Raw genomic sequence first — 13,173 nt, forward strand, 5'->3', positions numbered from 1 at the left:
GAGCATGGTGAGTGTATTAACAAATGGGACCAACACATCATACAGTTTAGGACTTTACACTGCTTCAGATTCTCCAAAAACTAAGGGAAACGTGTTCACATAGAGGAAAAATGATTTTGACCATTTACTTCCAATTTAGGCAATCTCATTCTACATGGCATTACACATGCAGTAAGAAAAGCAGGTGGTTCCTTGAAGATGGGTAGCAATCAGTATCACCATCTCTCCTATGTAAGATGGAGGTGTTACTATTAAAGCCATTTTCCTTTTAAGTCCTTTCCTCTAAAGGAAAGCTAAAGGGAAATAAAACAGTGCAGTCCTTTTGCAAAAACAGAAGTTCTCCAGCTACAGATACACATGTAGCTTTTCTTATAATGTGCATAACAAATCTTCCCACAGAGGAAGCTTAATCACAAAGGCTAGTGAGAAACAAAACTGCAAATAAAAAATAATTACAAGAGACTACTGCATTTATAAGACATTCCCAATTCATTACAAATTTATTTGTATGTTTTACAAATTTTATTTTGTTTACAATGTTTGATTTTTTTTTCCAATTCTTAAAGTTTCATGTTGCAAAATATACAAAAAAGAATGGTATTTTCAAATTAAATCAACAGTAGCAGAATCACCACTTCAACTCTATGTCTGCATCTTTCACACAAAATCTGGCTATTTATGTTGACCTAAAAAGTAACTAACATGAATGGCTCTGGAAATCCTCATTGTTGGGAGTTTGTTTTGTCAGTGGTTGTTTTTAAACCTCACAGCACATCCCAGCACTGCAGCAGACCACAACCTACAGGTGCATAAATCATCCTGCTTACAGCTTGGTATTACTATCATAACACATTTCTCTGTAGGATCACTTGCCATGAACTACTCAGCAGTGTGTGAATGTTTGCGTGCTCACATAACATGTATTTACTCCATCAATGAGGATTTAATTATATTATCTGGATACTTGATTGAAGTGCTGTTTGACAACGAAGCATGCAGTACATTTAGAAAGCACAGTAAGTTTGGTTTTATAACTGCATTATCACCTATCATTTTCCTGTGTCTATGTAAGTTCACCTAGAACGTTTCAGAACAGTAACCACAATCCAGCCAAAAGCTGCAAATTAAGAAAAAAGAACCTTCTCACTGATGAAACATGGAAGATTTGACTGTTCCTGGCAAAGATTAGAAATTCTGAATTTTTCTATACTTGAAAATTGATCTGAGTCAACAGGAAGCAACTCTTACTAGTAGCCTCATGGTGGAGCTACTAACAGAATAAATTACATTTTCCTTCTAGGTACCTTGGACAAATGTATCTACAATCCCACCCATCCTTCCATGCCTCTTCACCTTGATTTACTATCACAGCCATACTTCTCACTAATCGTGATCATTTCTTTCTGAGAATCAACCACCTTTACCCCAGCTGTTTTAATTACCTTTTTTCTTCTAGGACTACAATTTCATACAAATTTCACAGAAATACAACTAAGAAAAACTGGTTATGATTATCTGCAGACAAATGCATAAGATTTCAATGTAAAGACAGGAAAAAAACACTGGAATTTCAACACTTTGACAACTGCTCTTTTAATATTCATGGAAGGCATTTGCACTTCCAAATATTCCAAATGAATTCAGTATGAAATACACATATTTTAAGTCAGGTAGCAGCAGCATTGATTCCAGCACAAAAACTGGTAGTATTACATCAATGTTTCATAATATTAAAATATACGATTAAGCATCTGTTGGATTCTGACTTTCAAAATATGGCCAAAGTATGTATTTCCATACAAGTATACACCAGAAAGAATATTGCATAGCAATAATCCAACCTCTAGAAACTATCAGTTAGTGTGCCTTTGTGCCAGTAAAAGTATTCAGTAAGTTCACCAGTAATGTGCCTTTTTAAAATTTCTTATTTATTCTTTTCTGTTTCCATCCATATGTTTTATAAGGATTTCTACTTTACATTCTTAATGTTAATTTTGTATCTAAACAAAAAATATCTTCCTTCTTCAAGGAAGGCCACTATCTGGCTGTTGAATATTTAACTGCAGACCAACACTGTATTTACCTTGTGCCCTGTTCAACTTAACACAAAACAGAGCAGGAATCTGAATTCACGTAAGACAGACAGATGAATTTCAGAACTTCAGATTTCTCAACAGAGAGGCCAAGGAACTACCCAGTAAAACAAAAAAAAATAAATGTACTTTGGCTCTAAAAAATATTAAATAGAAGTCTTTTATTTCTGCCACTTAATGAAATCTGGAAAAATCTCTTGTGGTTTTCATGTCTGACATCTCAATTTCAACAATTATGAAAGCCTTCTGCAGTCTCCATCTACAGACTAAAATAATACCGCTTTCCTTTCAAATCAGTCAAGTTAAAAATACCTGGCAAACATTTTTAAGAGGCTACATAATCAAGCCAACTTAAGTACTGTGGTGAATTTTGACCCATTTTCAAATCCTTTAGTGTCTAGCAGATTTCTTTCCTATTCCCATCCACACAACCTCACCTTTGCAAGGCAGAAGCAGGCTAGCATTCTCACTCGGTAGAAGCACTGCTCCTGTTCTAGTATATCAGTCAGTGCAAGTCGTGATGCTGGTGTAGGGAACTTTTCCAATGCCAGAATGGCTTCTTCTTGTGCAACCACATCTCTCTCATATCGAAGCTGATACTGCCACATGAAATCAGATTGTTCAAACTCTACCTTCCTCAGTACCGACATATCAGGGTCTATTCTTATCCAGAGCAAAGGGGAATCAGCACTAAGACAGACATGAAAAACGTTAATAGCCTACAACATTTCAAGGCTGTAGAATGCCAAAAGATGTTTTGATTTCTGAATTATTTTCAAATTATTAAGTACATTTGAAATGCCCAAGAACTGTAAAAGAATTGAGGTTAGAAGGAACTTTTGAGAGTTACCTCATCCAGTCTACTGCTCCTAAGATGGCAATTCTACAGACTCCCAGGGCAACTCTCCAAATCCCAAACATGTCAGTGTATGCTGCACTTCACTGTTTTTAACCAACAGACATTTATTTGTGATAAACTACTATGTAATCTCAGTACATTTCAACCTTTGTCCTCAGGCACCAAAGCTGTCAGAACTGAGCAGCACTTTTCTGAGAACGTTAGCAGATAAAGTGTAAGTGCTTTGCATAAAGTCATATGCCCTTTCAAAGGCAGTTCTAAGAAGAAATTAGGATCTAAGTATAATATACTAGATAACCTGAACACAAAATCAAGTTACCAATACTTAATGCTAAAGGCTATTAAATACAATTTAAAAATCTATTCAAATGTCTGTTGTTAATATAGGAGTTATAACAGCAATTTGTGCAACAAAATGATTCCCTATAAAATTATTCATATTTTACATGAGGTTTATCTTACAAGGAATAATTCAAAGAGTAAACTGCTCTTCTTCAATGAGACACCATTAGTTTCCATGAAGAGTCTACTTTGATCAGCCACTAAACAAACTATCAACGCCTTCAGTGCCTCTAAAAGGAACACTGCTCCAAAACTAGAAGGGTAAAACAAATATTCACATTGAGCAAGATTTTGCTTCCATGGAGCAAAACGTTTTCAACTGACCTCACCCAGCAGATTCTTCTCAGTATGAAACATTTCACCACTCATTTGTAATTGAAAATGATTTTTTTTTTTTTAATTAGCCAAAGAATTCAGGAACTTGTCTATCTTAGCGCTAGTTAAATATTCTTTATCCAGTTCCAACAAGTGATCTGACTTATGACTTGAAATCTGCCAGTCATATAATGAAGCACAACTTTATTATCTAATTCTTTAAAAAACACACAACAGGAACAAGGCTCTGTCTCACACTGAAAACATCAGCAAACAAACTTACTCCATAGCAGAAAGATCCATGTCCACCTCCTCTCCATTCATCAGTGGAATCTTTTTCTTCTTATTTCTATTTAAAAAAAAAAAAAGGAAAAGTAATCAACAAAAAAGGTTGTTCAAAAAATTATTATACTAGATAAGGTACGCTTAAAAATGCTGTAGTATTGTGTGTAATTTACCACACCAAAAAATAATGCTCTCCCCAATACACATAAAAACCAGTTGAGCTGTGCATTAGTTTTCTTCAGAAAATAGTCATCAATACTTTCTGGTTGCTTTGAACTCAGCTCCCACAGTACTAAGAAGTACACATCAAATAAACAAAGAAGGTAGCTACTAAAACGTATCAAAAAACTGAGAATTCATGTAGACAGTAGACTATTTTCCTTGCTTATTAGGCTTAAGGAATAGACTTGGGACTCAACTGAAAACTATGTATGTTTTTCATGAGCAAAGATTCTCCCATGTGAGGCATCCCATTCAAAAGCATTTTGAACTGTTTCATGAACTATTAGAGCCTTTAACTTCTTCTCCCATACAAACAAGTTCTTTACAGAACTCAATGTCCTCGACATTTTATCTATACTAGCAAGTAATTTTTAATCCTTACCTTCTGCTTTTAGAATGGCAAGGTATATCGTGTTTAAGACTGTTTTCTTCAATCTGTAATGTATGGTTAAACGATCCATCAAGTTCTTGAACTGTCACTTTAAGAGGGCCCTTAAAATTGAAAAGATTATTACCATTCAAAATAACACCTTTTACTGTTCCCATCATACTTAAGTGTATAGGTACAATATGGAAAATTGACCTTACCACGTATTTCTGAGTCCCAGGAGATGTGTAGTCTTGTTTTATTTCCAATTCCAAAACATTTCGTTTTCTATTAAATGCAAAGCTACCATAAAATTTGACTACTCCGCTCTGATCTCTGAAAAGCAGTATAGGAAATCTACAGCATAATGCAATAGCTATAAATACAATTCTCAAACTTTTCACTCACTTTTTACACTTGTTTTATGCTTACTCCTAGAATTTCCAAGCCCAAGAAAATCAGGAAATGAAAACATGTTTCTTTCATAAGGATTTTTTTTACTTTTTTCCCTTTAAAAAGATTTTTAATGTACATTCCTATACAACATTAAAAAAAAAAGTGAAAATTATTAAAAAAAAACAAACAGAAATAACAGGAAAAAAAAAAATACATCAGACCTCCCCGCACTCCCACATCTTTGATATGCTCTCAGATAAATGAACCAAGGAGATCTTCAGAAATTTCACTAAGAAATGTTTTAATATAATTTTGAGGAGCGACTGAAGGAATTGGGGCTGCTCAATCAGGGGAAAAGGAGGCTGAGGGGAGACTTTACTGCTCTCTTCCAATATCTGAAAGGTGTTTGCAGCAAGAGTGGGATTGGTCTCTTCTCACTGGTGACAGGATGAGGGGAAATGGCCTCCAGTTGTGCTAGGGTAAGTTCAGGTTGGATATCAGGAAAAACTTCTTCACAGTAAGGGTTGTTAAGCACTGGAATAGGTTCCCCATAGAGGGGTTGAGTCACCATCCCTGGATGTGTTTGGATGTGGTGCTCAAGGACATGATTTAGGGGAGGGTTGTTAGATTTAGGATTGTATCATTAGGTTGTGGTTGGACTTGAAGATCTTTAAGGTCTTTTCTTACTTGAGCAATTCTATGATTCTATGATACTCTTCAGTTAATACTACAAGCTGGGGGATGAAAGGATTGAGTGCAGCCCTGCCAAGAAAGACCTGGGGGTACTGGTGGAAGAGAAGCTGGACATGAGCCAGCAATGTGTGCCCTCACAGCCCAGAAAGCCAACCGTATCCTGGGCTGCATCAAAAGAAGCATGGCCAGCAGGGCAAGGAAGGTGATCCTGCCCCTCTGCTCTGCATTGGTGAGGCCTCACCTGGAGAACTGCATCCAGATGTGGAGTCCTCAGTACAGGAGAGACACAGAGCTGTTGCAGCGCAGCCAGAAGGTGGCCACAAACATGATCCAAAGGATGGAACACCTCTCCCATGAGACAGGCTGAGAGAGCTGGGGCTGTTCAGCCTGGAGAAGAGAAGGCTGCAAGGTGACTGCGAGTGATCCACTTACCTCAGACAGCAACGGTGACATTTAGAGACAGGTGCAGTTTCAGTGTATACAGGTAAAATATCTACTTTCCTCAAGTGTTTGGCACATCAAAATATGGAAGTTGGAATAATGTCTTCGCATTTTGTGCACTTTTGATGATTATTCTACAAATATTACTTTTACACTGATTTTTTAGTTAGAAACAGATGCATGGATGTTATTGGTAGTGAAAATCCATTAAAATACTCTAAAGATAAGCAGCTATTTTTGCTTTCTGTTTTAACAATAAAACATGGCTTTGCTGAAGTCATGTACCATTTTTATCTGCTGCCACAATAACTAAAACTCCCAGTGAAACCAGTTAAATGAAGCAAATTCAAATTTGCCCTGAAAACAATCTAAAACAAGAAACTCTATTTCTTGATTAGTATCACAGACATTTGAAAAATGAACAATTAAAGGTTTATTCTACCTAACTTTGGCCTAACGCGAGCTACCAAGCTATTAAATGCATTAAACTATTAATCTGTGCTTTAGGTTACTCATTCCATGCTGATTTACTGGAAATCACATCTAAAAGTGCACCAGACTATAGCATTTTCCATGTCAGACTTCAGCATATTTCTATGGGCAGTGTCCTCTGGAATCCCTTTAGTATAATTTGGCCTTAAATTCCACCAGAGTTCTTGTGCTTCTTTCAAAATAAAAATCGCAGCTATCATAATCCCTTATGGTAAAGAACACCTCAAATGATAGCATATGCTGAATGACTACAAAAGGACAGTGAACCTGGGTCTCACATCGATTTCTAATTCAAAGAATAATGCACTTAACTTTTTAAAGATATGAAATACCTTCCTTCACATTCCTTTAGTAGTGCCAATAAAAAAAAAAATAAAATCATTCTCAATATTAACAATCCAGACCAAGAATAAAAAGGATACACCCACTGCTTTATTAGAGGTTGGATGTCCTTGCCAGAGACATTTGAGATAGATTTCAAAAACCCAGATGTGGAAACCAACATCTGACTCCACATGTGTGACTGGAACTTCTGAGATGAAGCCGTGCTAGCCAGACTCAACAGCTTGTTGAAAACCTAAAATGATAAAAAAAGTTATTGTTTTAATTGAGCACTTTAATGCACAAAATAAGCTTTTCTTTCCTGTTTATGTGCAAATAAACTAGAACTAAATAAAAAAAAAAACAAAACCTCATCACCTGGCTTCCAAAAAAATATGAAACCATAATGCAGAGATTAAGAAGTACGCTAAGCAGCTTTCTAGGAGTTTCCTGTTTGTTCCGTAACTTAAGCTGGCACGTCACATACTGCTTTACTATGTATGGCTTAATATCAAAATTAGGAAGAGTCCGTACATTTTCCAAAATTATCTACAGTAAAACAGATCATGGAATATATCTGCTTTTTAGAAACAAAGCATTGAGTTTCTTCATTTACCTTTTTGCTATTGTTTTAGGTTTTTTTTATATATTACAAAGAATAATTTAAATTTTTTTTAAGGAAAGCTTTCAATCTCCTGTGTTTTCAGCCTGACAACAGCTGCTGTTAATAGCTTTCAGCACATGGGTGTCCAACCCTTCAGCTTGCTTGCACTGCATTGCGTGAAGAGAAATTATCATTGGTCTCATAAAAAATATATAATATAGTTAATGTATAAGGTAACAGAACTCTTTTTTTAATTAGTATTTTTATTAAAACATAAAAAAGAGGGCAACAAAAATATATATAAAACTGACAAGTTTGACATGTTTTACCAGATGCTCAAACAAGATGTGCTTTGGCATCTGAAACTGCTACAAAAATGTGTCCCTGGTTGGGTGTTTGTAGCAGCCTCTTTTTTAAGATAATCATGAAACATTAAAAAAAAAAAAAAAAAAAAAACACCACGAAAAACTACATGTTTTCTATTCCACTGCTTCTTCCAGTATGAAGATTTCTGCTCCCCCTACCATGGAAGATTGATATAGTGGAAAGAGCAGAAGCTGGATGCTCATGACTTCATTTATAATTTGATTACATCAACTACAGAGACTAGCTATGAGTCAGTAAAACAGGTTCTCAGTGTTATAAACAGTCACAACAATTCAAAGCAAAGGAATACTTAAATATTAAGAGAATAAGCAATATATTAAAAATATTACTAATTATACATAACAGTATCAGTGAACCTTATTCTAACAATTTTATATTTGTTCTATACTTTTGAAATTGAAAATACAAATGGAATCCTACCATAAACTGATGTAATCTTTTTTAATCTCCATTTTATGAACAGAAGCCACCAATAAAGACAGGAAGTTCTCTGTATGTCACAAAAACATTTAAATACTGACCTGTAACATAAACTCCATGCTGATCCTATTCTCAATCAGTCTCATGACAAGATGTGCTTTACACTGGAACATAGTGTAATATTCCCAGGACAAGGTATGGGGGTGTTTAATAGAAAAATGTAAATGTGATGCAGGGCTGAAAAATAACAAGAAAAAAAAAAAAAAACAACATTCTATTTTGCAATTTATGGAAAGAAAACTAAAAAACTTATTAGCAACAAAAATTACAGATACAGCAACCATTAGGATCTCTTCTATTGCTTTAACACTATTATTAATTATGATGTTTTAAATGACTGTACAGAAAGGTTGCAGGGGTGCACATACGGAATCAAGCAAGTGCTGTACAGAAAAGTAATGCAAGCCGTACTGTAACTTCTCTAAAAGACATTGATGGAGTGAAAAAACACAGCAAGGAATCCCTGACTTGAGTCTGGAAACTACTCATGACTTGACATCCTACCTGCCCCACTTCCATTTAAAAGTACAAAATACTAACATTCACAATCAAGTAAACAATTGCTCTAATTAAAGAAGAGGAGGAGTTTTAAGATTCATAGCAGACTTTCACGTGATGAGCCAGAGGAATTACTTTATTTTTGTTAGCAACTTTATGCTTTCAATACTTTGGAAAACGGATGCCTTCTAAATCAGATCTCATGCCAAAGAAGGCTTTGCAAAGCACTGTGTTAATGCTGCCACACCGCTTCCATAGCTTGAACTTCCCGTGGTGCTCAGTCACAACAGCTGTGTCTAAAGCGAAATATTTCAAATGGTTTAACTTCATTCCATATCAGAAAACAGACAGTGAAATCCTGAAACTTTTAAAAATAGAACTTAGTGGCTGTACAGCAATAAAACACCAAAAAATTAATTTTGGGGTGTTTTGAAGTTTTACCTTCCAGAACATAAGCAGACCTATAGTCTAGTTTCAAAGTAGAAGAGTAACTGTACCTCCCTAGAAAAATAAGACCTTTCTGCCCCTTCTCAATTATTTGAGAAGGCAAGTCTGAGTTTATTTTAGTGATGAACCAAAGTTGAGGAAACTGTATTTTATTGTGCTTGACATTTGAACTTTTTTCTATGAACTAATAACAAGCATCTTCAAAAATGGACCCATGCCACGTCAGGCCAACTTCTTAAGAAGAAGGAATCCAGACTTATTTTATGTTGGCTGATGGAGAATGACAAATTAGCCACTGTAATACAGAAAATACCAGCTGCTTAACATTCCTGAGTTCAAAATAGGGTTGTCCTGTGATTCTCACTTACAGATCACCTAACTAAAGCATTTCAGGATGGATCAGATAACTTGTCCAAAGATTTTATGACACTGCAAGACAGAATGAATTAATTAAAGAATTGTAACAAAAACAACAGGTAGAAGCTTGATCTTTCATGCCAGCTATCTCTGGAAAAGACAATGTCTAGAATCTTCAAAGACCTATGAAACAAGTACTTTTAATTTTAATCTTTCCATGCACTTCAATGTTGTATGCCAGTAAGAAGCATTTTAACAGCACAAAATACCAGCACTTGTCTTCTTAACTGCAACTCTTAAGATTTCAGGAGATGGCAAGGACCAAGACAGTCACAACACCTCAGTATTCTTTTCCTATCCTGTTATTTAATGGGAGATTTCCTCGGCTTTACTCACAAATGTCAGTATAAACATAAGATTAAAAAAACATATATATTTCTGAATCTAAGCAATACTACCCATTCTAAGTGTACTGAATATATGAATAAGAACATGCTTAGGTTTACTACTTGCTCTTTTCTGTTGTTTAGAAACTACTGAAGACTTCCATATCTAACCTGCTCTGTTATTCTGAACATTTCTGTATTGTAGGGTAAGGAAGGGTTAGCAACCATGACACTGAAATGCAAAAAGGAAATTGAGGTTGTGGCTCAGACATTACATAATAATTTGGTCTTGGTATAAAACTATTTGTCCAGCTTCAAAATACTTACTTGATTGACTTTGGTAAAATTCTTACAAATTACAACCAAGCTAGGGACCACATTCTTGGCCTTCTTAAATTTACCAAATGTTGATTGATTTTGTTACTGTTTATAGTATTCAACAGCAAATCAAAACAGACTGGTTCATTTGAATTTGAGAGTTGTCATTTGTATTTCATTCCATTGTAATGTGTTTCTTCCCACTGAACTTTTCATCATTCAATTCTTAAAGCTGTTATCAAATTATCATCAAACAGGAATTAAAATTAGCAATATGGGCCTAGAAGCTAACTATACTCTAAAAAAGCCTAAAGATTACTAACCACTCTAGAAATAGCTCAGGCCAAAATTCTGGCTCTATCTTCCCTCTCATCCTTTTACTAAGAAGTATTTTTTAACAGTATGAAAAACATTCATTACACTTAATTCCCTTCAAGATTTAAATTGAAAGAAAAATAAAACAACAGTGATACAATACGCTCAAGATACTTTATGAGACTGGTAATATATGCCTTGGGCAGCTGAAGTTCTTCAGCCTTTGGCCTTACGCCGCACAACACACCCAAGGCATATATTAATGGCCCCATAAAAACATACCCTGTAATGACTTGCGGCTAAATAAACATACTTGTCTTTCTCTTTTCCTCCTCCGAATATTGGATGCAGCAGAACTCCTCCGGTCTTCAGTTCATATGCCACTATTTGATCCAACTCCTAAGAAGTACAGCACATGTAAGCGAGCGTAATTTTGGAAAGCACAGAAATTAGTTACAGAAGATAGGGAAGCTTTCAGCATCATTGTTCAAGCCATACCTCCTAAAGAAATACGTTTACAAACACAAACTAACATTTTAAAACCATTGATCTTCCTCAGTTTGGCAAGCAATAATAAGACAGTTGAAACTGGCAGTTAACTCTTGCTCTCAATCTTGATTGTGGGTCGACCTACAACACCTAAATCTATAATAATCTAAACCTAATATCAACACATCTGAAGAATATTATTGTCCTCTGAGTAGGTTTCTTCTGATCCTTTTTTTTTTATTTGAATGTTTCCACTCAGAGTAAAGTAATACTGGGTACTGCTACATAGGAGACTGCAGAATATAAAAGCTCACCTCACCTTGACCTACATCCAAGCCAGACAGAAGCAGGCTCTGTGTCTGAATTTGTGCGCTGCTGTGCCCATGTTAACAAGCACACTTAAGGCAGGATGTTTGCTCACTGTCATCCAACAGTCAACATGGCTTCTGGATCAAATCAGGTCAGTTTTAGCATAAGGAGAGTGAACTGTTGTCTGCAATCCAATGTTAGACAAGGAATTTCCAATGTTAACACATTTTGATGTGTATTGATTCCTATCAATTTGCATCCTTTTGTATGCTAATAATACATTAAAAACAGTAAGGGAAGCTGTGACAGCAGCATTTCTCAGTTCTATGTGGAAGCACTTAACTAACACATAGGGAGAGAACATGAACATTTAATACTCAGAAGCAACTCTGCACCCAGCACTGGACTCTGGTGTTCTCTATTGTACAACCATGTTTAGCACAAGACTGGTGAGGTGAACATGCCTTGGGCAACCATTCAGGTAAGGATAGGGTACTGGGTACCTGCGTGGGTAAGAGAAGTAATTAAAGCCCATTGGTAGAAAAAATGTGACAAGATGAAGAAGATACACATCTTTCTATAAACGAATGTCACTGAAAAGAGTGAAGAGTCACTGCTGTTATGACTATTAAGTTCCTGTCTCACACCATTACATTTAGAAATATAACCAACAGAGAGAACTTTCTTTTCCAGTACAGGTGACTCTAATGGCAAAAATAATCTGAATGAAAATAAAAAGCTATCAACTTTCACCACAGACATTGAAAGTTTCAGGTCCAACAATCCCAACAAGTTCCCCTTCCCATCTCCAAAATCATCCACAGTATGTTCTGATTCAAAAGAAGGTACATGCAATCTTGCAATATGCAGGCACAGAAATATCTGAGCACCAGAGTGTCATCTCTTCACTCATCATACACAACTGGTCAGAAGCAAGACTGCACTGTATCTCTTTCAAAAAGTTACTTGGTTTACTGTTATCACACATTCATACTGTTTTTTAACGCGTTCCTTGGGAAAGTGAGCTAATTATAATATGAACAAAGAACAGAAGTGTAAAGACAAGTAGTTGTGGGTAAGTAACTCTTCTTGAATGACTTCCTCAGTCTTATCCTTAAAGTCTATCCATATCCTAGAATATGAGAAAACTGCCAAGCCCATACAAAACGAAGTATACTTTCCTGCTCATCAGATTGATCACAGAAGAATGAAATAAAACACAGAGCATTCATCAAAACTTTCAATGGTCCTCAAGTTACATCAGTCTGGGGAAATGATGCTTGTCAGTCTACGTGGCTTGCTCAGAGACTTGCAGTCAGTGGCTCAACATTCAAGTGGAGACTAGTGACAAGTGATGTTCCTCAGGAATCAGCGCTGAGACTAGTGTCATTTAACAACTTTGTAGGCAACACAAACAGTGGGATCAAGTGCACACCTCCCAAGTTTGCAGATGACACCAAGCTGAGTGGTGCAGTTGATACACTAGAGGGAAGGGATGCCACCAAGAGGGTCCTGGAGAGACTTGAGAGGTGGGCCCATGTCAACCTCATGAAGATCAACAAGACCAAGTGCAAGGTCCTGCACCTGGATCAGGATGATCCTAAGCACATACAGACTGGAGGGAGAAAGGCTTGACAGCAACCCTGAAGAGAAGGATTTGGGGGGTGTCAGTTGATGAAAGACTCAACATAAGCCAGCAACAAATGTGTGCTTGCAGTCCAGAAAGCCAAACGTTTCTTGGGTTGCATGAAGAGAAG

At 36.1% G+C, this 13,173-nt stretch overlaps 1 protein-coding gene across 3 annotated transcripts in view; it reads right to left on the reverse strand.

Annotated features, from left to right (window-relative positions):
* The window catches only part of TAF2 (TATA-box binding protein associated factor 2), a 60,598-nt gene that overhangs the window by 34,055 nt on the left and 13,370 nt on the right, over positions 1-13,173 (reverse strand). For all 3 annotated transcript variants that reach the window (XM_042868774.1, XM_042868772.1, XM_042868773.1), the window contains exons 10-16: positions 10,932-11,017; positions 8,339-8,474; positions 6,928-7,082; positions 4,705-4,819; positions 4,499-4,608; positions 3,893-3,958; positions 2,531-2,783 (exon numbers count right to left, since the gene is read on the reverse strand). In XM_042868774.1, coding sequence (XP_042724708.1) covers positions 2,531-2,783; positions 3,893-3,958; positions 4,499-4,608; positions 4,705-4,819; positions 6,928-7,082; positions 8,339-8,474; positions 10,932-11,017 — 921 coding nt within the window. The remainder of the gene's footprint in view (positions 1-2,530; positions 2,784-3,892; positions 3,959-4,498; positions 4,609-4,704; positions 4,820-6,927; positions 7,083-8,338; positions 8,475-10,931; positions 11,018-13,173) is intronic.

This window comes from Lagopus leucura, unplaced genomic scaffold, assembly GCF_019238085.1.
Source record: "Lagopus leucura isolate 7727_CA_CO unplaced genomic scaffold, USGS_WTPT01 Super-Scaffold_100002, whole genome shotgun sequence".
NCBI lineage: Eukaryota > Metazoa > Chordata > Aves > Galliformes > Phasianidae > Lagopus > Lagopus leucura.